Raw genomic sequence first — 25,163 nt, forward strand, 5'->3', positions numbered from 1 at the left:
AATTCTGTGAGGAAGGTCAGTAGGTATGTGTGGAGTGAAAGGAGGGATGAGGTTCTGTTGACAAGGCTGAGGTTGGGTCATTGTGGATTGGGAAGTGGGTTATTGTTAGTGGGGAAACACCCAGATGAGAAGTGTAAGGCATGTGAAGAGGTAGAGACTGTGAAGCATGCCCTGTTATATTGATGAGTGGCGCAGCAGTCTAAGACATTGCATTGCATCTTAGTGTAAGAGGTGTCACTACAGTCCCTGTTTCGAATCCAGGCTGAGTCACATCTGGCTGTGATTGGGAGTTCCATAGGGCGGTGCACAATTGCTCCAGTGTCGTCCGAGTTTGGATGGTGTAGGCCGTCATTGTAAATAATAATTTGTTCTTAACTGACTTGCCTAGTTAAATCAAAAATATTGCTGAGGACACTTTTCTGCGAGTTGGGTGTAACTGAATTTTTGCTTGTAACAATCTTGGGCTCAAATGACAGGCAGAGACAAAATAGAAAGGAAACTGTTGTCGGTCTTTATTGCACCAGCTTGCACCTACAGTTGATAGGCTATTAGATATTTAAATGTGTAATTCTCCCTCCGATCTGAGACCGGCAGCAATACAGCGTCTAGTCTGCCGGAAACGCACAAGAAGAAGAAAGAGGTAAGGGAAATCTTTCGAATTACATGTTATCAATCATCAATAGGGTAACAATTGAAATGATACCAACGCTGTTCATGAAGGTGTTTTAGCTATAGGTTTGTCATTCATCGTTAGTAACAAATAAAATGAATATGAAATTGAGAATGAGATCTGCTAACACCAACCCAGATAGCTAGCAAACATTAGCTACGTCAGTTTAAATTAGTTAGAGCAAAGTATCTATTGTAGCTAGTTATCTTTTGTCATAGATTTCTATTGAGTCTGTAGTTGGTTGTTGCTACAACTTCTTCATTTAGACCTGGCTTGCTAGCCACATAGGAAACCAGTTTCAGACGTTAGCTAGCTAACGTTCGTAGCCAACAACCAGCTACTACTGGATACGTCTTCCCTGCCACTCGTCTGAAGTCTTGTAGCTAACTTATGCGGAACTTTTTGCTTTGTCTTTTCTCTTTCAGACATACAGAGAACACAAATATGCAGACGATTAAATGTGTTGTGGTTGGAGATGGAGCGGTGGGAAAAACCTGCCTTTTGATTTCATACACAACCAACAAATTCCCCTCTGAATATGTACCAACAGTATGTGTATCTTCTATACATTGGGTTTATCTCAGTCACAGTGATTATTGATCACCAGAGTTAGGTGTCTCATTCTCGTGTTTCACACGCTTTAAAGAGAATTAGCTTGTTCTTCTCAATAACTACCATTCAGAATAATCATGGAACAGGACAGGATATCTCATTCTTTTCATTTTCTCATCACAGGTGTTTGATAACTATGCAGTAACTGTCATGATTGGAGGTGAACCTTACACCCTAGGATTATTTGATACTGCGGGTAAGAGTGGATCCTTTTCAAGGACATGTTCACAATTTGAATAGATCATATTTTTGGTTGAATGCTATTCACATTTAATCAACACGTTATCTGTTTCCTTAGGTCAGGAGGATTATGACAGGTTACGGCCTTTGAGCTATCCCCAGACTGATGTTTTCCTAGTTTGTTTCTCTAGTGTTTCACCCTCTTCATTTGAGAATGTTAAAGAAAAGGTGAGTACAACGTCAAGCCCATTTTAATAAAGGAATATTGACTAAATTATACATTATTTCTAGTAGGTTAAATGGAATGTTAAATTGGTAACATGTGAAGTGATGGGGAAGATGCTAGTTATGACACATTCTGATGGACTAACTTTTCTGATTGTTTGAAAATAATGTTTCCTCTCTCTTGCAGTGGGTACCTGAAATCACTCACCACTGTCCGAAGACACCATTCCTGCTGGTTGGAACTCAGATTGACCTGAGAGATGACCCTTCCACAGTAGAGAAGCTGGCCAAGAACAAACAGAAGCCCATCAGCCCTGAGACAGCTGAGAAGCTCGCCCGTGACCTGAAAGCAGTCAAATACGTTGAGTGCTCTGCCCTAACACAGGTGAGACTTCTATCTAAAACATATAGGGAATAGAGTTATGACTTGCATAATAGCAACTTATGTTAATGTGCATCTAGTCTGTGTTGTCTTTGTGCTAAGCTTGTCTTGCCTTCATTCTTTCTGTGTTAGTGGTGGCCTAGTATTGGAAACCCATCCGAATGCACTTTACTCTTGTATGTCTGCTAACTAACCTCTATCTAACACTGGTCATATTCCCCTCTTTCTCCTCCCTCTCTATAGCGAGGTCTGAAGAATGTATTTGATGAAGCTATCCTAGCAGCTCTAGAACCCCCTGAAACCCAGAGAAAGTGCTGTCTGTTTTGACGGCGTTTAAAAAAAATAATATTTGCTTTTCCTCTGATCGTCTGCTGCGTCTTTTTAATGTAAAGGAATGTCTATTTATCAAGTAAATAACCAAGATGCTTTTTTTTAAAAATGCGTGCCCATTAACTTCTTTCATTTCAATGTCGATGTTGTTTACGCCTAGTCATAATAGCCCATACTACCTTGGCCTTCATGGCAAGGATGCTAACCTGTATTTTTCTATGGGAGAGAACATGTCCAGTTGGGCACTTAATTGGCAAGTTTACGTAAGACTGCAGCTGAGTTTGTTTTCCTTTTATAAGATGGTATTACCAGTTGTGGTTACACACTGCAAGGTAAAAAATGTATTTGGTACATTCATGTTTTGTGTTTGCAGAAAGGACTAAAGAATGTGTTTGATGAGGCAATACTGGCTGCCCTGGAGCCTCCGGAACCCAAGAAGAGGCGCAAATGTGTGCTGCTCTGAGCATTTCCTCTCTTCTATTGGTTAGAGCATTTCATCAACACTACTTGGAGAAAAGCAAACCATTATTGCACAACGTTACTTCACTCCTATTGGTAACTGACACAAATATTTTTTACAATGTTTGCAAAGTAGTGTGTGAACTTAATTGAACTAGATTGATCTCTACTAGAACCTTTGCAATATAACCCTCTTATGTAATAGTACACATCATTCCTAGAGCCATCTCAGTATTTTTCAGTTAAACAGATTGGTGGCTGCATAGTCTTATCAGAAGTGTGGAAGGGTCACAGACACACACAGCTGATGATTGGGACGAGTGACAACAGGACAAAACAATTTTACCTTCAATACTGTCGGCAATATTCCCCAAGTTCTTTTTAATTTTTTTTATTTTTTATGATTCCCTTTTTTCAGGTGTATATGTTTTCATGAACACCTGAGGTGAACATAAATCCCCTTTTCAATTGGGAAAGTGATAATAGATTCTGTAACAGTCGGTAGTAACAATGATATGTTGGTGCCAACCCAGTTACAACATATGCTATGTTTGTCAGGGCAGTATAGTATTTTTTTTTTTTTTTTGTCTTTTAAAGCAAATGCCTTGTCTGATGTCACATACTCTATTGCATTCTAGGCACTTAAGTCTTTACTGCTCTGAATGAAACAGCTCATTGTTGCAGTGTAAAACCACCATGAGACTTTTGCTTTAGAATTTCACTCCGTTGACAGATTGTTCCTCCTTTGACAGGAACAGAATCTTACAGGATGTTTATTTGTTTTATACAAAAATGTACATCTCCCGTTGTCACAATTTGAGGATAAGTGAATTTCTTGAAATGTATCAACCAAATAAAGTTTAGAATTCTCAAGTGTGCATTCTTTTCTGATTCATTCTGAGTAGGAGTGCTGATATGCCCCTGATTTAAGTATGGGCTCTCAGTATTTTGTATTGTCAGCGTTCTGGCATAGAGGATGACACTCACTCCACACTAGTTGAAGAAACAAGGACAGTACACTTACATTTATTTAACATTGTAAAGGCATAAGAAGCAATCTCGACAGGATTGCAGTACAACCAAATTAGCCTACATTATATTATTGAATTGAAAAGTATTAGTTTTACAAACAGTTATACCAACACTTGAAATAATGATCTTCATACATATAGTAAGGTAGTGCACCATGTTCTGTGTATCCTCAATATATACTGTACATGTTAACAAATTATGTTTACAAAAGTGTTAACTATATTTAAGGTGTCCTTTGTCAGATGGTTATGTACATACAAATTTACATTCAAGTTCACTTTCCTTTCCTTCCTTTGGTCGGCCTGCCTTGTTTAAAGCCTCCATGCAGTCGTTTTAATAAAAATGAAATCCTTGTCTAATTCACCTGCAGTTGAAGTCGGAAGTTTACAAAGCCAAATACATAACTAAATTTCACATTTCACGACATTTAATCCAAGTATAAATTCCCTGTCTTTAGGATCACTACTTTATTTTATGAATTTGAAATGTCAGAATAGAGAGTGATTTATTTCACTTTTTATTTATTTTAATCACATTCCCAGTGGGTCAGAAGTTTACATACTCAGTATTTGGAAGCATTGCCTTAATTGTTTAACTTGGGTCAAATGTTCCAGGTGGCCTTCCACAACCTTCCCATAATAAGCTCCTGACAGAGCTGGTGTAACTGAGTCAGGTTTGTAGGCCTCCTAGAGCGCCCGCGCTTTTTCAGTTCTGCCCACAAATTTTCTGTAGGACTGAGGTCAGGGCTTTGTGATGGCCACTCCAATACCTTGACTTTGTTGTCCTTAAGCCATTTTGCCACAACTTTGGAAGTATGCTTGGGGTCATTGTCCATTTGGAAGACCCATTTGCGACCAAGCTTTAACTTCCTGACTGATGTCTTGAGATGTTGCTTCAATATATCCACATAATTGTCCTTCCTCATGGTGCCATCTATTTTGTGAAGTGCACCAGTCCCTCCTTCAGCAAAGCACCCCCACAACATGATGCTGCCACCCCTGTGCTTCACGGTTGGGATGGTGTTCTTCGGCTTGCAAGCATCCCCCCTTTTCATCCAAACATAACGATGGTCATTATGGCCAAACAGTTCTATTTTTGTTTCATCAGACCAGAGAACATTTCACCAATAACTATGATCTTTTTCCCCATGTGTAGTTGCAAACCATAATCTGGCTTTTTTATGGTGGTTTTGGAGCAGTAGCTTCTTCCTCGCTGAGCGGCCTTTCAGGTAATGTCGATATAGGACTCGTTTTTCAATGGATAGAGATACTTTTGTACCTTTTTCCTACAGCATCTTCACATTGTCCTTTGCTGTTGTTCTGGGATTGATTTGCACTTTTCGCACCAAAGTACGTTCATCTCCAGGAGACAGAATGCATCACCTTCATGAGCAGTATGATGGCTGCGTGGTCCCATGGTTTTTATACTTACAGATGAACATGGTACCTTCAGGCATTTGATAATTGCTCACAAGGATGAACCAGAGGTCTACAATTATTTTTCTGAGGTATTGGCTGATTTCTTTTGATTTTCCCATGCAAAGATGCAGTTTTGAAGGTAGGCCTTAAAATACATCCACAGGTACACCTCCAATTGACTCAAATTATGTCAATTAGCCTATCAGAAGCTTCTAAAGCCATGACATTTTCTGGAATTTTCCAAGCTGTTTGAAGGCACAGTCAACTTAGTGTATGTAAACATCTGACCCACTGGAATTGTGATACAGTGAATTATAAGTGAAATAATCTTTCTGTAAACAATTGTTGGAAAAATGATCTGTGTCAAGCACAAAGTAGATGTCCTATCCGACTTGCCAAAACTATAGTTTGTTATCAAGAAATTTGTGGGGTTGTTGAAAAACAAGATTTAAGGCCTCCCGGGTGGCGCAGTGTTCTAAGGCAGTGCATCGCAGTGGTAGCTGTGCCACCAGAGATTCTGAGTTCGAGTCCAGGCTCTGTCGCAGCTGTCCAGATTAGGGAGGGTTTGGCCGGCAGGGATATCCTTATCTCATCTAGCACTAGCGACTCCTGTGATGGGCCGGGAGCAGTGCACGCTGACCAGGTCGCTTGGTGTACGGTGTTTCCTCCGATGGTGGGGATGGCTTCCGGGTTGTATGTGCGCTGTGTCAAGAAGCAGTGCGGGGGCCTCCGGGGTGGCGCAGTGGTAGCTGTACCGCAGCGCCAGCTGTGCCATCAGAGACTCTGGGTTTGCGCCCAGGCTCTGTCGTAACCGACCGGGAGGTCCGTGGGGCGACGCACAATTGGCCTAGCGGCGTCCGAGTTAGGGAGGGCTTGGCCGGTAGGGATGTCCTGGTCTCATCGCGCAACAGCGAATCCCGTGGCTGGGCCGGGCGCAGTGCGCGCTAACCACGGTGTTTCCTCCGACACATTGGTGCGGCTGGCTTCCGGGTTGGATTCGCGCTGTGTTAAGAAGCAGTGCGGCTTGGTTGGGTTGTGTATCGGAGGACGTATGACTTTCAACCTTCGCCTCTCCCGAGGCGTACGGGAGTTGCAGCGATAGGACAGCAACTACTACCAATTGGACACCACGAAAAAGGGGGGTAAAATAATAAAAATAACGAGTTTTAATGACTCCAACATAAGTGTATGTAAACTTCCGACTTCAACTGTACATTACCAGTTAAAAGGTGACATTCCAGGGTTTCTTTATGTTCTGCATTGTAGAATAATAGTAAAGACATCAAAACTATGAAATAACATATGTAATTACCAAAAAAAGTATTACATCAAAATATATTTTGAGATTCTTCAAAGTAGCCACCCTTTCTATTGACGACAGCAGCTAGATGTGGTTGTAATAAACAGTGGTTTCTGTTTTCTTACTACAAATGTGGCTATATCCTTCTTACGGTTTAAAATACTCTAACCCCAGCACTTAAAGACAAGACCGAGGAACACGTTCTTGTCTTCTGTTTCTCTCTACAGTGTCCACAAGGACTCACTAGAACAGAGTGGACAAAAACAGGCACTAAATCAGACTAGGGGAAAATTAATATATAAAAAAGTATATATTCTACAGCTAGAATCGTCTATATCCACATGGAAACAGGGTGCCAAAGGCAGAAAAGACAGAACAAGGTGTACACTATGCTAAGGTACAGATGCTAAAGTAAAGCTTGCAGGTGGGCACAATGTTCACATGTAACCTCTTGGGAGAGTAAATGGGAACACCGAAAGCTATCTGTCCACCGATGGGCAGATCTCGATGCTACTGTTGGTGACCCGAATTCCATACCAGCCGGCCCAGTACAGAGTATCCTTTCCTCCATGAATGAATCGGATGTACCGCACACCTGGTCCATAATTCTTGAACACATGAGTCATCTGAAATATGGAAGAGGATCATTGAAGAGACCATATTTTCATGTTCAATTGTAATTAGTATGCTTTGTTTAATTGGGAACAATCTGTTTTGTATATACAGTTGAAGTCAGAAGTTTACATACACCTTAGCCAAATACATTTAAACTCAGTTTTACACAATTCACAAACATGTAATCCTACTAAAAATGCCCTGTTTTAGGTTAGTTAGGATCACCACTTTATTTTAAGAATGTGAAATGTCAGAATAATAGTAGAGATTTATTTCAGCTTTTATTTATTTCATCACATTCCCAGTCGGTCAGAAGTTTACATACACTCAATTAGTATTTGGTAGCATTGCCTTTAAATTGTTTAACTTGGGCCAAACGTTTTGGGTAGCCTTCCACAAGCTTCCCACAATAAATTGGATGAATTTTTTCCCATTCCTCCTGACAGAGCTGGTGTAACAGTCAGGTTTGAAATAATAGGTGTGAAATAATCTGTCTGTAAATAAATGTTGGAAAATTACTTGGGTCATGCACAAAATAGATGTCCTAACCGACTTGCCCAAACTATAGTTTGTTAACAAGACATTTGTGGAGTGGTTGAAAAACAAGTTTTAATGACTCCAACCTAAGTGTACGTAAACTTCCGACTTCAACTGTACATTACCAGTCAGTGTACAGTGCTTTCTGGAAAGTATTCAGACCCCTTGACTTTTTCCACATTTTGTTATGTTGCAGCCTTATTCTAAAATGGATTAAATAGTATTTTTCCCCTCATCAATCTACACACAATACCAAAAATGACAAAGCAATGAAATGTTTGCAAATTTATAAAAAAATACAAAAAACTGAAATATTACGTAAGTATTCTGACTCTTTACTCAGTACTTTGTTGAAACACCTTTGGCAGCAATTACAGCCTTGAGTCTTCTTGGGTATGACGCTACAAGCTTGGCACACCTGTATTTGGGGAGTTTCTCCCATTCTTCTCTGCAGATCCTCTCAAGCTCTGTTAGGTTGGATGGGGAGAGTTGCAGCACAGCTATTTTCAAGTCTCTCCAGAGATGTTAGATCGGGTTAAGTCCGAGCTCTGGCTGGGTCACTCAAGGACATTCAGACTTGTCCCGAAACCACTCCTGCATTGTCTTGGCTGTGTGCTTTGTTGTCCTGTTGGAAGGTAAACCTTCACCCCAGTCTGAGGTCCTGAGCGCTCTGGAGCAGGTTTTCATCAAGGAGCTCTCTGTACTTTGCTTCGTTCATCTTTCTCCTCGATCCTGACTAGTCTCCCAGTCCCTGCTGCTGAAAAATATCCCCACAGCATGATGCTGCCACCACCTTGCTTGACCGTAGGGATGGTGCCAGGTCTCCTCTTGGTATTCAGGCCAATTCTTGGTTACATCGGACAGGTGCCTTTTGCAAACTCCAAGCAGGCTGTCATGTGCCTTTCACTGAGAACTCGCTTCCGTCTGGCCACTCTACTATAAATGGCCATATTGGTGGAGTGCTGCGGAGATGGTTGTCCTTCTGGAAGGTTCTCCCATCTCCACAGAGGATCTCTGGAGCTCTGTTAGAGTGACCATTGGGTTCTTGGTCTCCTCCCTGACCAAGGCCCTTCTCCCCCGATTGCGCATTTTGGCCGGGCGGCCAGCTCTAGGAAAAGTCTTGGTGGTTCCAAACTTCTTCCATTTAAGTATGATTGAGGGAACTGTGTCGTCTCGGAGCTCTACGGACAATTCCTTCAACCTCATGGCTTGGTTTTTGCTCTGACATGCACAGTCAACTGTGGGACCTTATATAGACAGGTGCTTGCATATTCAAATCATGTCCAATCAATTGAATTTACCACAGGTGGACTCCAATCAAGTTGAAGAATCATTAATGATGATCAATGGAAACATGATGCATCTGAGCTCAATTTCAAATCTCATAGCAACGGGTCAGAATACTTATGTAAACAAGGTATTCCTTTATTTGTTATCAAATGTGCCAAAATATTAAAATAAAACCTGTTTTCGCTTTGTCATTATGGGGTATTGTTTGTAGATTGCTAAGGAAAATGTTTTGTTTAATCCATTTCATATCAAGGCTGTAACGTAACAGGAAGTACTTGTTCTAATGACTATTCAAGACTGGTCTGACCAATTGGAATCCACGCTTCAAGATTGTTTTAATCACGCGGACTGGGATATGTTCCGGGCAGCCTCCGAGAATAATATTGATGAATACACAGACTGTGACTGAGTTTATCAGGAAGTGTATAGAAGATGTTGTACCAAATGACTTAAAACCTACCCTAACCAGAAACCGTGGATAGATGGCAGCATTTGCGCAAAACTGAAAGATCGAACCACCGCATTTAACCACGACAAGGTGACTGGGAATATGGCAGAATACAAACAGAGTAGTCATTCTCTCCGCAAGGCAATCAAACAGGCAAAACGGCTGTCTCTATACTAAGTGGAGTCGCTCAGACAAGAGACGTATGTGGCAGGGTCTACAGACAATCACCGACTACAAAAGGAAAGCCAATCACGTTGCGGACACCAACGTCTTGCTTCCTGACAAGCTAAACCTGTTCCTTGCCCGCTTTGAGGATAACGCAGTGCCACTGACCCAGTCCGTTACCAAGCACTGTGGGCTCTCCTTCTCCAAGGCAGACGTGAGTAAGACATTTGAATGTCTTAACCTGTTAAGCCTATAGGGGCGCTATTTCATTATTGGATAAAAAAACGTGCCCGTTTTAAGCGCAATATTTTGTCACGAAAAGATGCTCGACTATGCATAGAATTGACAGCTTTGGAAAGAACACAGTCTAACGTTTCCAAAACTGCAAAGATTTTATCTGTGAGTGCCACAGAACTCATTCTACAGGCGAAACCAAGATGAAACGTCTAACAGGAAATGAGCAGAATCTCTGAAGCTCTGTTTTCAAATGTCTCCTTATATGGCTGTGAATGCAGCAGGAACGACCATGTGCTTTCTGTGGTTTCTTCAAGATGTCTGCAGCATTGTGACGTATTTGTAGGCATATCATTTGAAGATTGGCCATAAGAGACTACATTTTCCAGGGGTCCGGTGGCCTTTATCTAAATTTGTGCGTAATCTCCAGTTGCGGTCATTTTGTCCTGGGATTCAGAACGAAACGCACACTTCCACGAAGGATATATCATCGAAGAGATGTGAAAAACACCTTGAGGATTGGTTCTAAACAACGTTTGCCATGTTTCAGTCGATATTATGGAGTTAATTTGGAAAAAAGTTCGGCGTAATTGATGACTGGATTTTCTTTTTTTTTTGGTAGCCAAACGTGACGCACCAAACGGAGCGATTTCTCCTAAACAAATAATCTTTCAGGAAAAACTGAACATTTGCTATCTAACAGAGTCTCCTCATTGAAAACATCTGAAGTTCTTCAAAGGTAAATGATTATTTGAATGCTTTTCTGGTTTTTGTGAAAGTGTTGCCTGCTAAATGCTAACAATAATGCTAACGCTAAATGCTACGCTAGCTAGCTACTGTTACACAAATGATTGTGTTCCTATGGTTGAGAAGCATATTTTGAAAATCTGAGATGACAGTGTTGTTAACAAAAGGCTAAGCTTGAGAGCTAGCATATTTATTTCATTTCATTTGCGATTTTCATGAATAGTTAACGTTGCGTTATGCTAATGAGCTTGCCGGGATAAATACACTCCTGGATACAGGTTTTTTTGGTAGCCAAACGTGACGCACCAAACGGAGCAATTTCTCCTAAACAAATAATCTTTCAGGAAAAACTGAACATTTGCTATCTAACAGAGTCTCCTCATTGAAAACATCTGAAGTTCTTCAAAGGTAAATGATTTTATTTGAATGCTTTTCTGGTTTTTGTGAAAGTGTTGCATGCTAAATGCTAACGATAATGCTAACGCTAAATGCTACGCTAGCTAGCTACTGTTACACAAATGATTGTTTTCCTATGGTTGAGAAGCATATTTTGAAAATCTGAGATGACAGTGTTGTTAACAAAAGGCTAAGCTTGAGAGCTAGCATATTTATTTCATTTCATTTGCAATTTTCATGAATAGTTAACGTTGCGTAATGGTAATGAGCTTGAGTCTGTATTCACGATACCGGATCCGGGATGGGTAGATCAGAGAGGTTAACCCTCGCAAGGCTGCCGGCTCAGACGGCATCCTTAGCTGCGTCCTCAGAGCATGCGCAGACCAGCTGGCTGGTGTGTTTACGGACATATTCAATCTCTCAGTATCCCAGTCTGCTATCCCCATATGCTTCAATATGGCCACCATTGTTCCTGTCCTCAAGAATGCAAAGGTAACTGAACTAAATAAATTTTGCCCCATAGCACTCACTTCTGTCATCATGAAATGCTTTGAGAGACTAGTCAAGGACCATATCACCTCCACCTTAAGTCACCCACTTCAATTTGCTTACCGCCCTAATAGGTCTACAGACGATGCAATCGCCATCACACTGCACAATCCCATCTGGACAAGAGGAATACCTATGTTAGAATGCTGTTCATTGACTAAAGCTCTGCATTTAACACCATAGTACCCTCCACGCTCATCATTAAGCTCGAGGCACTGGGTGTGAACCCCGCCCTGTGAAATTGGGTCCTGGAAATCCTGACGGGCCGCCCGCCAGGCGGTGAAGGTAGGAAACAACACCTCCACTTCGCTGATCCTCAACACTGGGGCCCCACAAGGGTGTGTGCTCTGCCCCCTTCTGTACTCCGTTCACCCATGACTGCGTAGCCAAGCATGCCTCCAACAAATTTGCAGACAACAGTAATAGGCTTGATTACCAACAACGACGAGACAGCCTACAGGGAGGAGCTTTGGGAGTGTGGAGCCAGGAAAATAACCTCTCAGTCAACGTCAACAAAACAAAAGGAGATGATCGTGGACTTCAGGAAACAGCAGAGGGAGCACCCCCCTATCCACAGATGGGACAACAGTGGAGAAGATGGAAAGCTTCAAGTTCCTCAGCGCACACATCACTGACAAACTGAAATGGTCCACCCACACAGACAGTGTGGTGAAGAAAGCGCAACAGCACCTCTTCAACTTCAGGAGGCTGAAGAAATTTGACTTGTCACCTAAAACCCTCACAAACTTTTACAGATGCCCAATTGAGAGCATCCTGTTGGGCTGTATCACCGTCTGGTATGGCTCAATGTATCACTGGGGGCAAACTACCTGCCCTCCAAGACACATACAGCACCCGATGTCACAGGAAGGCCATAAAGATCATCAAGGACAACAACCACCCGAGCCACTGCCTGTTCACCCCGCTATCATCCAGAAGGCGAGGTCAGTACAGGTGCATCAAAGCTGGGGCCGAGAAACTGAAAAACAGCTTCTATCTCAAGGCCATTAGACTGTTAATTAAATAGCCATCACAAGCACAGAGAGGCTGCTGCCTATATACACAGACTTGAAATCATTGGCCACTTTAAAAAATGGAATACTCGTCACTTTAGTAATGTTTACATATCTTGCACTCATCTCATATACTGTATTCTATACTATTCTACTGTATCTTATTCTATGCGCCTCTGACATTGCTCGTCCATATATTTATATATTCTTAATTCCCTTCCTTAGATTTGTGTGTAGTAGGTATATGTTGTGAAATTGTTAGATATTACTGCACTGTCGGAACTTGAAGCACAAGATTTCACTACACCCGCAATAACATCTGCTAAACACCTGTATGTGACCAATACAATTTTATTTAATAACAAAATGTGGAAAAAGTCAAGGTCTGAATACTTTCCGAAGGCACTGTATATACAGTACCAGTCAAAAGTTGGGACACACCTACTCATTCAAGGGTTTTTCTTTATTTTTTACTATTTTCTACATCGTATAATAATAGTAAAGACATCAAAACTATGAAATAACACATGGAATCATGCAGTAACCCCCAAAAAATCTATATTTTATATTTGAGATTCTTCAAAGTAGCCACCCTTTGCCTTGATGACGGTTTTGCAGACTCTTGGCATTCTCTCAACCAGCATCACCTGGAATGCTTTTCCAACAGTCTTGAAGGAGTTCCCACAAATGCTGAGTACTTGTTGGCTGCTTTTTCTTCACTCTGCAGTCCAACTCATCACAAACCATCTCAATGGGTTGAGGTCGGGTTATTGTGGAGGCCAGGTCATCTGATGCAGCACTCCATCACTCTCTCTCTTGGTCAAATAGCCCTTACACAGCTTGGAGGTGTGTTGAGTCAGTGTCCTGTTGAAAAACAAATGATAGCCCCACTGAGTGCAAACCATGCTGGTAGCCATGCTGGTGAAGTGTGCCTTGAATTCTAAATAAATCTTGATCTCGGCATGTGTAGTTCCCACCGTGTCACCAGCAAACGCACCTCCTCCTCCATGCTTCACGGTGGGAACTACACATGCAGAGATCATCTGTTCAACTACTCTGCATCTCACAAAGACAAGGCGGTTGGAACCAAAAATCTCAAATTTAGACTCATCAGACTAAAAGGACAGATTTCCACCGGTCTAATGTCCATTGATTGTGTTTCCTGGCCCACGCAAGTCTCTTCTTATTGGTGTCCTTTAGTAGTGGTTTCTTTGCAGCAACTTGACCATGAAGGACTGATGCATGCAGTCTCCTCTGAACAGTTAATTCTGATATATGTCTGTTACTTGAACTCTGTAAAGCATTTATTTGGGCTGCAATCTGAGGTGCAGTTACCTCTACCGAACGTATCTTCTGCAGCAGAGGTAACTCTGGGTCTTCCCTTCCTGTCCAGGTCCCCATGTCTTAAAGTAATGATGGACTGTCGTTTCGCTTTGCTTATTTGAGCTGTTCTTGCCATAATATGGACTTGGTCTTTTAACAAATAGGGCTATCTTCTGTATACCACCCCTACCTTGTCACAACACAACTGATTGAATCAAACACATTAAGGAAAGAAATTCCACAAATTAACTTTTAACAAAGCACACCTGTTAATTGAAACGCATTCCAGGTGACTACCTCATGAAGCTGGTTGAGAGAATGCCAAGAGTGTGCAAAGCTGTCATCAAGGCAAAGGGTCGCTACTGTGAAGAATCTCAAATATAAAAAGTTTAAAAAAAAAATAAAGAATGGGTTACTACATACATATGTGTTATTTCAGAGTTTTGATGTCTTGGATGTAGAAAATAGTAAAAATAAAGAAAAACCCTGGAATGGGTAAGTGTCCAAACTTTGACTGATACTAATATATACAGTGCCTTGTGAAAGTATTCGGCCCCCCTGAACTTTGCGACCTTTTGCCACATTTCAGGCTTCAAACATAAAAAGATATAAAACTGTATTTTTTTGTGAAGAATCAACAAGTGGGACACAATCATGAAGTGGAACGACATTTATTGGATATTTCAAACTTTTTTAACAAATCAAAAACGGAAAAATTGGGCGTGCAAAATTATTCAGCCCCTTTACTTTCAGTGCAGCAAACTCTCTCCAGAAGTTCAGTGAGGATCTCTGAATGATCCAATGTTGACCTAAATGACTAATGATGATAAATACAATCCACCTGTGTGTAATCAAGTCTCCGTATAAATGCACCTGCACTGTGATAGTCTCAGAGGTCCGTTAAAAGCGCAGAGAGCATCATGAAGAACAAGGAACACACCAGGCAGGTCCGAGATACTGCTGTGAAGAAGTTTAAAGCCGCATTTGGATACAAAAAGATTTCCCAAGCTTTAAACATCCCAAGGAGCACTGTGCAAGCGATCATATTGAAATGGAAGGAGTATCAGACCACTGCAAATCTACCAAGACCTGGCCGTCCCTCTAAACTTTCAGCTCATACAAGGAGAAGACTGATCAGAGATGCAGCCAAGAGGCCCATGATCACTCGATGAACTGCAGAGATCTACAGCTGAGGTGGGAGACTCTGTCCATTGGACAACAATCAGTCGTATATTGCACAAATCTGGCCTTTATGGAAGAGTGGCAAGAAGAAAGCCATTTCTTAAAGATATCCATAAAAAGTGTCGTTTAAAGTTTGCCACAAGCCACCTGGGAGACACACCAAACATGTGGAAGAAGGTGCTCTGGTCAGATGAAACCAAAATTGAACTTTTTGGCAACAATGCAAAACGTTATGTTTGGCGTAAAAGCAATACAGCTGAACACACCATCCCCACTGTCAAACATGGTGGTGGCAGCATCATGGTTTGGGCCTGCTTTTCTTCAGCAGGGACAGGGAAGATGGTTAAAATTGATGGGAAGATGGATGGAGCCAAATACAGGACCATTCTGGAAGAAAACCTGATGGAGTCTGCAAAAGACCTGAGACTGGGACGGAGATTTGTCTTCCAACAAGACAATGATCCAAAACATAAAGCAAAATCTACAATGGAATGGTTCAAAAATAAACATATCCAGGTGTTAGAATGGCCAAGTCAAAGTCCAGACCTGAATCCAATCGAGAATCTGTGGAAAGAACTGAAAACTGCTGTTCACAAATGCTCTCCATCCAACCTCACTGAGCTCGAGCTGTTTTGCAAGGAGGAATGGGAAAAAAATTCAGTCTCTCGATGTGCAAAACTGATAGAGACATACCCCAAGCGACTTACAGCTGTAATCGCAGCAAAAGGTGGCGCTACAAAGTATTAACTTAAGGGGGCTGAATAATTTTGCACGCCCAATTTTTCAGTTTTTGATTTGTTAAAAAAGTTTGAAATATCCAATAAATGTCGTTCCACTTCATGATTGTGTCCCACTTGTTGTTGATTCTTCACAAAAAAATACAGTTTTATATCTTTATGTTTGAAGCCTGAAATGTGGCAAAAGGTCGCAAAGTTCAAGGGGGCCGAATACTTTCGCAAGGCACTGTAGTTCTTTCTTAGGTTTACAACCTCACATGCACACCTTTTTACCTTGTTTTTATCTGCACTGTTTGTCTTTTAATAGTATTTTTTTGGTGCAAATAAATAAAACAAACATCTTACAATGCAATCACTGAAAATGTCTAATGCATACAATCTTAGTAAAACACAAGACAAGGAGAAACCACATTGTTGATTGTGTAGTCAGCTATTTACAGAACCATGTATATGGAGAATTATCTTAAAGTCTGAAGGTTTTACCTGATTCCATTTATGATCATCCCAGTTTTGAAAGATGACAGTTCCTGGACTAAACTTCTTAATTGGCTGCTTCTTATGATTTAGCAACTCAACACAGATCTCATATTTAGCGCCACATTCCCTCCGTGGAGCATACCTGATATGGACACACAAACATACAAGTTGTACAGTAGTCTATTCCTCTGACAAGTATAGAGTAGCAGACACTGAATGACAAAATTCTAATATTCCTCTCACCAGTCGGATATAATGATGTCGGGTTGAAAGTCATCCATGAAAGAAGGCCTGTAACCCTCTTTCTCTAAGTCAATCAGCTGAGACTTCCTGCAGGTCCTGAGATGAACCAAAGACAAGACGACACACACAGCCAACATATATACCAAGGTTGATAGTAAGCAGCCATCTAAGTGTCCATATAGGCTAGACCAGGGATGGGCAACTCATTGTAAATAAGAATTTGTTCTCAACCGACTTGCCTAGTTAAATAAAGGTTCAATAAAATGTAAATAGTAGAATACACAAGGTGCAATCTCAAAAGTAGGTTGTGCATCAGCAGCTTCTCTCTTATGTTAGTCACTGATAGTCACTCAATTAGCCTACGTCAGCAAAAACCTTTAAGGTTGGTAAGTTAGTCCAGCGGCGAGCTATCTAAACTTGTCTTAATCATGGTCGTATTACCGACCCGGGCCCCCATTGATTTTGTTCGTCACCATCAAAAATATTAAACGCAAACATTTCTCTCCGCCCTTTGGCACAAGTTGGAGAATTGCTAGAAATACGCTGTACAACTGCATTTCTCTCTCCGCCCTATTGCAAAATGCCTTCTTGATTTAAAACCACTACAATTTCTCTGTGCCCCATGGCAAAATGTGTAGAATTGCAGGAAATTAAATCTAAAACTTTCTCTCCACTGTCAAGAGGGCCGGTAATATGTTTTGCTCGCACGCTGGGGGTATGGATGTGGGTATGCAGGCCCGCGAGCCACTGACTCCCCCCATGATGAGTTCAGATTTTTTTTGTGGCTCCCAACCCTGGGCTAGACAGCAAGGTCATTGTCAATTGCACTGTATCCATCTTGCATCATAGGAATTATTACCATTCAAATGTATTATAAGAGCTGGAAAATAAATACAACACCAATGTGGATGTGAAACAGAGTGGGACCAAGTGATATTCTCTCACTGAAAAACTAAAATGGTATAGTAGTATACTCACGAGTAAGAAGTCGCAAAGTACTTTTGGACAGTGTTGTCAGGAAGCGGCACTTCTTCCACTGACTCTATTTTCCATTTATCCCCTCCATTCTCCATAATTTGCCAGCCCTTGAATTTATCTGGAGAAAAATAGTAAGGGAGGGATTTGAAATGTGGGTTCTGGGGTTAATAACAGGACCCCCCATACACCAACAGAGAATTTAGACATTGTTGTTTTGACTCCTACCATCTGCTCTGGGGTTCTTGAGAAGATTACGTCTCTTCTTACACAAGAAGTAAAACAAACGCCAGTCTTTAGGTAGTTTAGTCACATATGTCTGGTATCCTTCTCTTCGGCACCTCTCTCTCCAAAGGGAATCACTGTCCACCACTTCTTTCCACTCACGACACACAAGTCGACAGACACATACCACCTGCTGTGGAGGGACATTTAGGAGCATCTCCTCCAGGACTTCTAGAGGGAGCACAGGTAGTATGCCTGTGAACTGAACAAGAGAATGGATGTTTTCGTTGACATGGGAGACAAATGATGTACTATGAACTAATAAAACAAAATTATAGCTCTTTGGCAATACAGATGAGTGTTGTGTTTACTTACGACCAAATTAAGTGAAAATAAAATAACTCCCTAGAATAAAAGATGGGGGAGGTTTGATAATGCTGTGAGGTTGCTTTCCTGCCTCTGGTACTGGATGCCTTGAATGTGCACAAGGCATCATGAAATCAGAAGATTACCAGCTGTTTGAGTCCAATATTCAGCACAGTGTCCAAAACTGGGTCTTCATTAAAGGTTGTAGATCTTCCAGCAGGAGAACGACCCCAAACACACATCAAAAAGCAACCAGGAATGGTTAACAAGAGATGCTGGACTGTTCTGGTGTCCAGGTCTGAATCAGCAACGAGTCCAGATCTGAATCACATCCAAAACCAAAAGCTGAAAAAAGCAGTTGGTGGAGGGCACCCCTCAAACATTGAAGAGTTAGAGCAGTTTGCTGCTGAAAAATTGTCAAAATTCTCACTAGCGGGTGCAGCAAGCTCATTGACGGCTACAACAAACGTTTATTTTACTCTTTCAATGAGCTTATAATATAAACTCCAAAGCAAAAGGTACTGTTCATTAATAATAAGAGAATCTCTTGTTCGTATCCTGATAAGAGCTTGGCAGCACTAAATTGTTATAGGTTAGGATGTCTCTGGGCCTCCTCTGCCAGGCTGAACCCCCTGTCCTCTTCGTGGGTCTCCCTGAGGACAGGTTGGCACTCCTTCACAGTGAAGTTTCTATCAGTCTGATCCTGTTCCTCACTATTATCGGATACTAGCTGTGTGCTACTCTGTCTGCTCTCGTCATCCATAAGTGGCTTGTTGATGAATACTGGATAAGAATCCTCATCTGAGTTCTGACTCAGCGCTCTCAGCATTTCCCTTCTCCACAGACCTCTACGCTGGGGCGGTTCCCTTCTCCACAGACCTCTACGCTGGGGCGGTTCCCTTCTCCACAGACCTCTACGCTGGGGCGGTTCCCTTCTCCACAGACTATGCGGTGCTTGAACTGGTTCCTCAAATGGTAGAGAATTACCTGACAAGAGCATATTGCAACGCAAAACCCAGGCCCTGTCTGTACCCCTCTCGGGTGTGACCTAGACAGGGCGGTCGCTTTTCCTTGTTACTACCATGTGTATTTGGTCCTCCCAGTGTGATCTTAGCTTTCCCGGTGCCCCACGTTCTGACATGATCCCCTGAGAACAGAACCAAACTAATTTTATTCCGATCGTAGTAGGCTTTTAACTTTGCTGTTGATTTCTCCATGTTTCTTATGGCGATATCATAGTATTCATAGCCATCTGTTGCTGCAACTTCTTAGCATGATTTCTCCTGTTCCTTTATCTGTAACCCAAAGAAAGGGTCAATAGGTAGCAGTGGAGCCCTTCCAAATAGCAGGAAATGTGGTGAGAACCCAGTAGCTTCACTTGTGGTAAAATTATATGCATGAATGACCTTGTTTAGATAATCACCCCAGTTTACCTTTTTCTCATCATCTAGTGTGGGCAACATTGACAATAGTGTACGGTTAAATCTCTCCACCGGATTCCCCTGTGGATAATATGGAGAGGTTCTGGAAGGCTTTGAAGAACTGATTTTCAAACTCTTCCCTGATCATGATGGTTTATGACAAAGCCAAAAACTCCAGGAAAAAGTAATCGAAAAGCTTTTTTGCTGCAGTTTTCCCTGACTTATTTCTGGTGGGGTTGGCATGTGCATATTTTGTAAAGTTATCTAAAATAACTCAAATGTACTCGTAGCAGCCTCTGCTCTTCTCCAAACGCAGTCAATTGAAATCTGGAAAGGACCTGTAGCCTGTACATGTTGCATTGGAGTCCTAGTTATTACACAGGGTCTATTTTGTTTGATACACACTTTAGTGATAAATTGTTCAATGCCATGTTGCATGCGTGGCCAATAAAAGTGTTTGTGTTAATAAGTTCAACACTCTTTCTGTTCCTAGATGGGCCATTTCAGTGCCTAAGTACTTGTCATTTAGTGTTCTGTACTGACTTGGTACCACAACTTGTGTCCTTTCTGCTGTTTCCCTTTGTAATAATCCCTCTGGTGAGACATGGAGCCTGTTACACTCTTGCAGTAACTGACTTAGCATGACTTTTGTTGACATTGTTGGTTTTGTCTTAGTCCTTTGCCTTTTCAGTTCCAAGATTCACCATACAGCTGCATCCTTTAACTGAGCCTGCAAGAGATCGTGTGGAGACATTCGGTCTGTAACTGTTCCCACCCACCTTAACAGCTCCTCTTGCACTGATGGCCTTAGTGTGACTGCGGTTATCCAAGTTACACAGTCATTCTGTTGTGTCTGAACATTATTGAGTGTTGCTTTTACCGTCTCAGGTGAGTGTTTCTCGGTGCATTCTTCCATTTAATGTTCAGCATGCAAAGAAGAACATGACAAAGTCTGCGTCAGTGTTTACATTTTCAGGACGATACTTCAGTGTGGGATTAAAGTCAGATAGCTCCGTCACCCAGCGATGACCAGCATTCAGTCTCGCTGTAGTTAGTATATATATATCAAGCGGTCAAAGAGGTCATCTCGGAACTGCTTAGTCACTGTCCATTTGAGGGACAAGAATTCCAGTTTCCCCGGGTGAAGGTGATAGTTTCTCTCTGCTTGTGTCAGAGTGCGGGAGCCATATGCAATGACTCTCAGTTGTGGGTTTTAGCTTGCTTGAGCCTGCTAACTGAGGACTGTTAATTCACCTGTTTCCATATATGTTTCATTTAAAAACATGCATCTTACAAAGGAGTCGTTTAATCTAACTGCTTAACTATTTATCTGTACATGGAACTTTATTTAAAAAAAAAATGTTTTACTCACTTTCTTCTAATCTATACAGGAAAATGCCACGGGCACTATCTGACGTGTGGATACATTTCACAGCAGCTAATGTAGAAGGAAAAGCTGTGTACATTTGCAAATACTGTGCCAAATCATATGAAGAATTAAAAGATGCAGAATCATCTGGCCAAGTGCGTAAAGTTCCCTCAGGGCTCACAACAAGCAACATCTGAAAAGTCTCTCTACTTCTATTCGAGTTTTAAATTATGAATCAGACATCTAGCAACAGCTCAGGGTCCTCCTGGAATCAGATGTGTTTTTGACTCAATGGAGGAATGTTGTCAGAGAAATGCTGATGAATGTCTTGCTTGAGCTGTGTATGCAACTGGTTCACCTCTGATGCTCACATGCAATGTGTATTGGAAGAGATTTCTGAATGTTCTTCGCTCAGCATACACCCATTGAACCAGACATGCTTTATCTACTAATGTGCTGGATGCAGAATTCAACAGAGTTCAAGTGAAGGTCAAGCAAATCATAGAGAAAGCAAACTGTATTGCAATCATCTCTGATGGGTGGTTAAATGTTCGTGGGCAAGGAATAATTAAGTACATCATCTCCACCCCTCAACCAGTATTCTACAAGAGCACAGACACAAGGGACAACAGACACACCGGTCTCTACATTGCAGATGAGCTGAAGGCAGTCATCAATGACCTTGGACCACAGAAGGTATTTGCACTGGTGACAGACAAGGCTGTGAAGATGAAGGTTGCTTGGCCTAAAGTGGAGGAGTCCTACCCTCACATAACACCCATTGTCTGTTCTGCTCATGAATTGAATCTGCTCCTCAAGGACATTATGGCACTGAAAACAATGAATACACTCCACAAGAGCGCCAAGGAAATGGTTAGGTATGTGAAGGGTAATCCAGTTATAGCAGCAATCTTCCTCACCACGCAAAGTGAGAAGAATAAGAGCACCACATTAAAGCTGCCCAGCAACACGCGCTGGAGTGGTGTTATCATGTTTGACAGTCTCCTGGAGGGGAAGGAGTCTCTCCAAGAAATGGCTATATCAGTCTGCCGATATGAACAGCCCCATCAAGAGGATCCTTCTGGATGATGTATTTTGGGAGAGAGTGGTAAGCAGCCTGAAACCTATAGCAGTAGCCATTGCACGGATTGAGGGAGACAATGCCATCCTGTCTGATGTTCAGACTGCTTACAGCTGTAAGAGCAGAAACCCGTACTGCCACACCCTCTTCACTGTTGCTCCAAGCAGAGGAAACTGCAGTTCTGAAATACATCAAAAAGTGTGAAGACTTCTGCCTGAAGCCCATACACACCGCAGCGTACATGTTGGACCCAAGTATGCTGGCAAGAGCATCCTGTCTGGTGCAGAGATCATCAAGGCCTATGGTGTCATCACTACCGTGTCTCGCCACCTTGGCCTGGATGAGTGCAAGGTTCTTGGCAGTCTGGCAAAGTACACTTCCAAGCAAGGGAATTGGGATGGAGATGCAATATGGCAGCGGTAACAACATATCTCATCAGCCACCTGGTGGAGCCACCTTAGAGTCTGATGTTCAAGAGGTGAACATTGGAGAGGTCCAGGGAGAAGACATGGAAGCCTGAGAGGAACACAACCAAAGCTTTAGTTTCTAGACTATCATTCAACAGATGCATGTTGAAAACATTTTTGGGAGATGCGATGGATCATTGGGGATCATTCAATATTCCCTTTCCTTTGTTGTTCAGTGAAATCATCCCATGAGTCAACTCATTTAATTCAATTCGTAACTAAATGTTGTTTTTTTCTATTGGAAGGATTGAATCATTTGCAATTAAGTCTACTTATAATAAGATAAAATGTGTATGTTTCTGTCTGCATATGATATGGTAAATATTTCCAATGCAAAAAACATTACATTTAAATGGTATTAATATTAATGTGCATATATTTCCGTTAATTCCCATATATTCCCACTGAAAGTTTACACCTCTGAATATTCCACAAAATGTGCAACCCTAGTATTGCTTATGATTTCTGCCAGAGGTCTAATGTGTGTGTGGCAAATTCAATCTTCTCCATTCCTCACTTATGATGGATACCTGATTCCCTGTGTCCCATAGTGCTCGTCTTCTCCATTCCTCACTTATGATAGGTACCTGATTCCCTGTGTCCTATAGTGCTTGTCTTCTCCATTACTTATGGACACTTGAGCCCGTGTCTCATAGTGCTTGCGTATTTACGCCCTGCAAATAACACCACACTTGACATTTATTTCCAATGAGCTGTGCTACATTACAATGTTCTGGGGTAGCTGGAGTAGTTGGTCCCCACTCTCTCTGTATCATGGGACAAGGTGAGTTGTGGTCTTTCATTTTGCGAGCAGTCTTAAATGTAGGTTGGTGCTGATTCTAATGATCCTGTTCTCTCTCCCTTTACACTGCAGCAACACTGGATGGAACTAGACGTATCTAAGGTCACACACCGTTCCATGGTTCACTACCACAATTGTAGCAATGCTGGCATGTGATGACCAGTCTGTTGACCAGTCTCATTACAACTTTTGAATTTTCTTCTCTCCCTATTGGTTGTACTTGGTTTTCTGTTGGAGCGATTCCTAACTGTCACCCTGGCCTTGCACTGACTGTACTAATGATGCTACATGTCAGTTCTTTGATCGTGTGCATCAATTGTATTTATTTTGTTTTCGGACTGTGGTCTGTGGGGGCTCTACCTGTGCACATTCCTCTCCGTTATCCCCATTATCCTCACTCTGTAGTGCGTTCACTCATGTGGGTGTGAACTCACATCAAATCCTGGCCTTTTGCATGTGTTGGCTTTCATTGCTCTGAGCAATTAGCATTTTCTCAAGCAACAGTTCATGACTGGTGTTAAAATTCTGGAGATGCACTCTCATCTCTGTCCTGACGTTATCGTTTGTTAATCCAGTAACGATGGTGTGCAGGCACTGGCTCTTGACTAACTCACCCATATTTCATTCCTGATTGGGCACGAGCTAAGGCTGATAACACTGTCTCAGGTCGAAGACTAGGAAGTTTAAGGCAGACTCCCAGGCTCTTTTTGTTGCCTTTAGTGAACTTGTGATATTATGCAGAGAAGGAAGCCACTGAATTCGGTGTCCTCAAGATTTGCCTTAGTGTGTAGAATGTCATGTCTGTTTTCCCCTCCATATAACACCTCATCTTAAAACCCTGGGCTCGCAGCTCTGATTACTGCTTCTATGATTTCTAATTCAGTGTATCCTTTTCTCAGTACATTTTCAATCTGATGTTCTAGGCTGCTGAAGCTGAGCTTCGCTTTCTGATTCTGATCTATCTGTCCGTGGATTTTAAAAGTCTTTATGACTGGGCATACTAACTCCACTCTCTCTCTCTGTGGTGTATGCCTTTCAGTAGCTGGGCTCACCTTTCTGCTGGACTGAGGACCCCCTACCTCCTCTTTCCGTCCTGCCGCTGCTCCTGTCTCTCCGCTGGGTTCGCTGTCCAAGTGCGTCGTTGAGGCCGACTGGCTAGGACTTGTAGGCAGACGGTTCGCAGCATCCTCCGAGTCTGATATTACTTTTATTTCGTCTTTCAATTGTAACAGACAAAATATTCCCTCATCCTCTGATTCCATTAAATCCTCCTTCTCACAGTAATCTTGAATCAGTTTGCGCCGCAATGCGCGACGGCTCTTTCCTTTCACTTCAGAGTCATCTACACCTCCTATTCCACAACGTACACACAGGTGCCGTAAATTGTCCTCAGTTAAAGTCCACAAACTCTGTTCGATTTCATCCAACAACGTTTCTCTTTCTCGATTCATATTTTCCTACTCACGTGGAAATAACGACAATGCAGGCAATGGCAAGATAGCTAGAAATCCGTTGCGTGGTTAGCCCGCTAACGTTAGCTAGCTAGTTACTCTCAAACGTCTCTCACTCGTTTTCCGTTCAATTAATATGGGCCTGTGCTCACATGTAAATAACTCCCAGCTGTGCCTCCAAATTTGTTACCCTTTCTATGAGCTTGTACTATAAACTCCAACGCGAAAGGTACTGTTTACTTGCATGTTAATCACGTCAGCACGACTTAACATAAGTTTACAGCATTTTTGTTAGTTTTCCTCCCTCGCCCCTGTCCTTCTTCGATGAGGTTTAACAGCGGTTGGTATCCAATAAATTTTGCATTACCGCCACCTACTAGACTGGGGTGTAACTCCCTTATACATTGATTAAATAAATAAAAATCCCTACCATTTACACTAC

At 42.0% G+C, this 25,163-nt stretch overlaps 2 protein-coding genes across 5 annotated transcripts; one reads left to right on the forward strand and one right to left on the reverse strand.

Moving 5' to 3' along the window:
• The first annotated feature begins 478 nt into the window (after window positions 1-478).
• On the forward strand, window positions 479-3,731 carry LOC139416649 (cell division control protein 42 homolog). Of its 4 annotated transcripts, none has more exons than XM_071165578.1 (6): window positions 479-640; window positions 1,096-1,219; window positions 1,406-1,478; window positions 1,581-1,690; window positions 1,875-2,072; window positions 2,773-3,731. In XM_071165578.1, the coding sequence occupies exons 1-6, from the start codon at window positions 561-563 to the stop codon at window positions 2,860-2,862; spliced, it is 675 nt and encodes a 224-aa protein (XP_071021679.1). In that variant the 5' UTR covers window positions 479-560; the 3' UTR covers window positions 2,863-3,731. The 4 variants fall into 4 exon arrangements, with proteins under 4 accessions (XP_071021679.1, XP_071021682.1, XP_071021681.1 ...); XM_071165581.1 differs by having other exon boundaries at window positions 588-634; window positions 1,094-1,219; window positions 2,313-3,731; XM_071165580.1 differs by having other exon boundaries at window positions 588-634; window positions 1,094-1,219.
• Window positions 3,732-3,855: 124 nt separating this feature from the next.
• Window positions 3,856-25,069, reverse strand: LOC139416648 (F-box only protein 44-like). The gene is made up of 6 exons (XM_071165577.1): window positions 24,323-25,069; window positions 17,768-18,026; window positions 17,543-17,660; window positions 16,565-16,660; window positions 16,328-16,463; window positions 3,856-7,234 (listed from the first exon to the last, which is right to left on the reverse strand). The coding sequence occupies exons 1-6, from the start codon at window positions 24,719-24,721 to the stop codon at window positions 7,088-7,090; spliced, it is 1,155 nt and encodes a 384-aa protein (XP_071021678.1). The 5' UTR covers window positions 24,722-25,069; the 3' UTR covers window positions 3,856-7,087.
• Between the last annotated feature and the right edge of the window lie 94 nt (window positions 25,070-25,163).

Source organism: Oncorhynchus clarkii, chromosome 9 (genome assembly GCF_045791955.1).
Source record: "Oncorhynchus clarkii lewisi isolate Uvic-CL-2024 chromosome 9, UVic_Ocla_1.0, whole genome shotgun sequence".
In the NCBI taxonomy this organism is placed as follows: Eukaryota; Metazoa; Chordata; class Actinopteri; order Salmoniformes; family Salmonidae; genus Oncorhynchus; species Oncorhynchus clarkii.

What these genes read in the sequence shown, in the direction of transcription:
- LOC139416649 (XM_071165578.1), top strand. Translation starts at nt 561, where the DNA reads ATGTGTAATTCTCCCTCCGATCTGAGACCGGCAGCAATACAGCGTCTA. An exon ending in CGCACAAGAAGAAGAAAGAG is followed by an intron (nt 641 to 1,095) that starts GTAAGGGAAATC and finishes TTTCTCTTTCAG; the next exon opens with ACATACAGAGAACACAAATA. An exon ending in AGGATTATTTGATACTGCGG is followed by an intron (nt 1,479 to 1,580) that starts GTAAGAGTGGAT and finishes CTGTTTCCTTAG; the next exon opens with GTCAGGAGGATTATGACAGG.
- LOC139416648 (XM_071165577.1), bottom strand. Translation starts at nt 24,721, where the DNA reads ATGAATCGAGAAAGAGAAACGTTGTTGGATGAAATCGAACAGAGTTTG. An exon ending in TACTTTGCGACTTCTTACTC is followed by an intron (nt 16,661 to 17,542) that starts GTGAGTATACTA and finishes GGTTCATCTCAG; the next exon opens with GACCTGCAGGAAGTCTCAGC. An exon ending in ATGATCATAAATGGAATCAG is followed by an intron (nt 7,235 to 16,327) that starts GTAAAACCTTCA and finishes TCCATATTTCAG; the next exon opens with ATGACTCATGTGTTCAAGAA.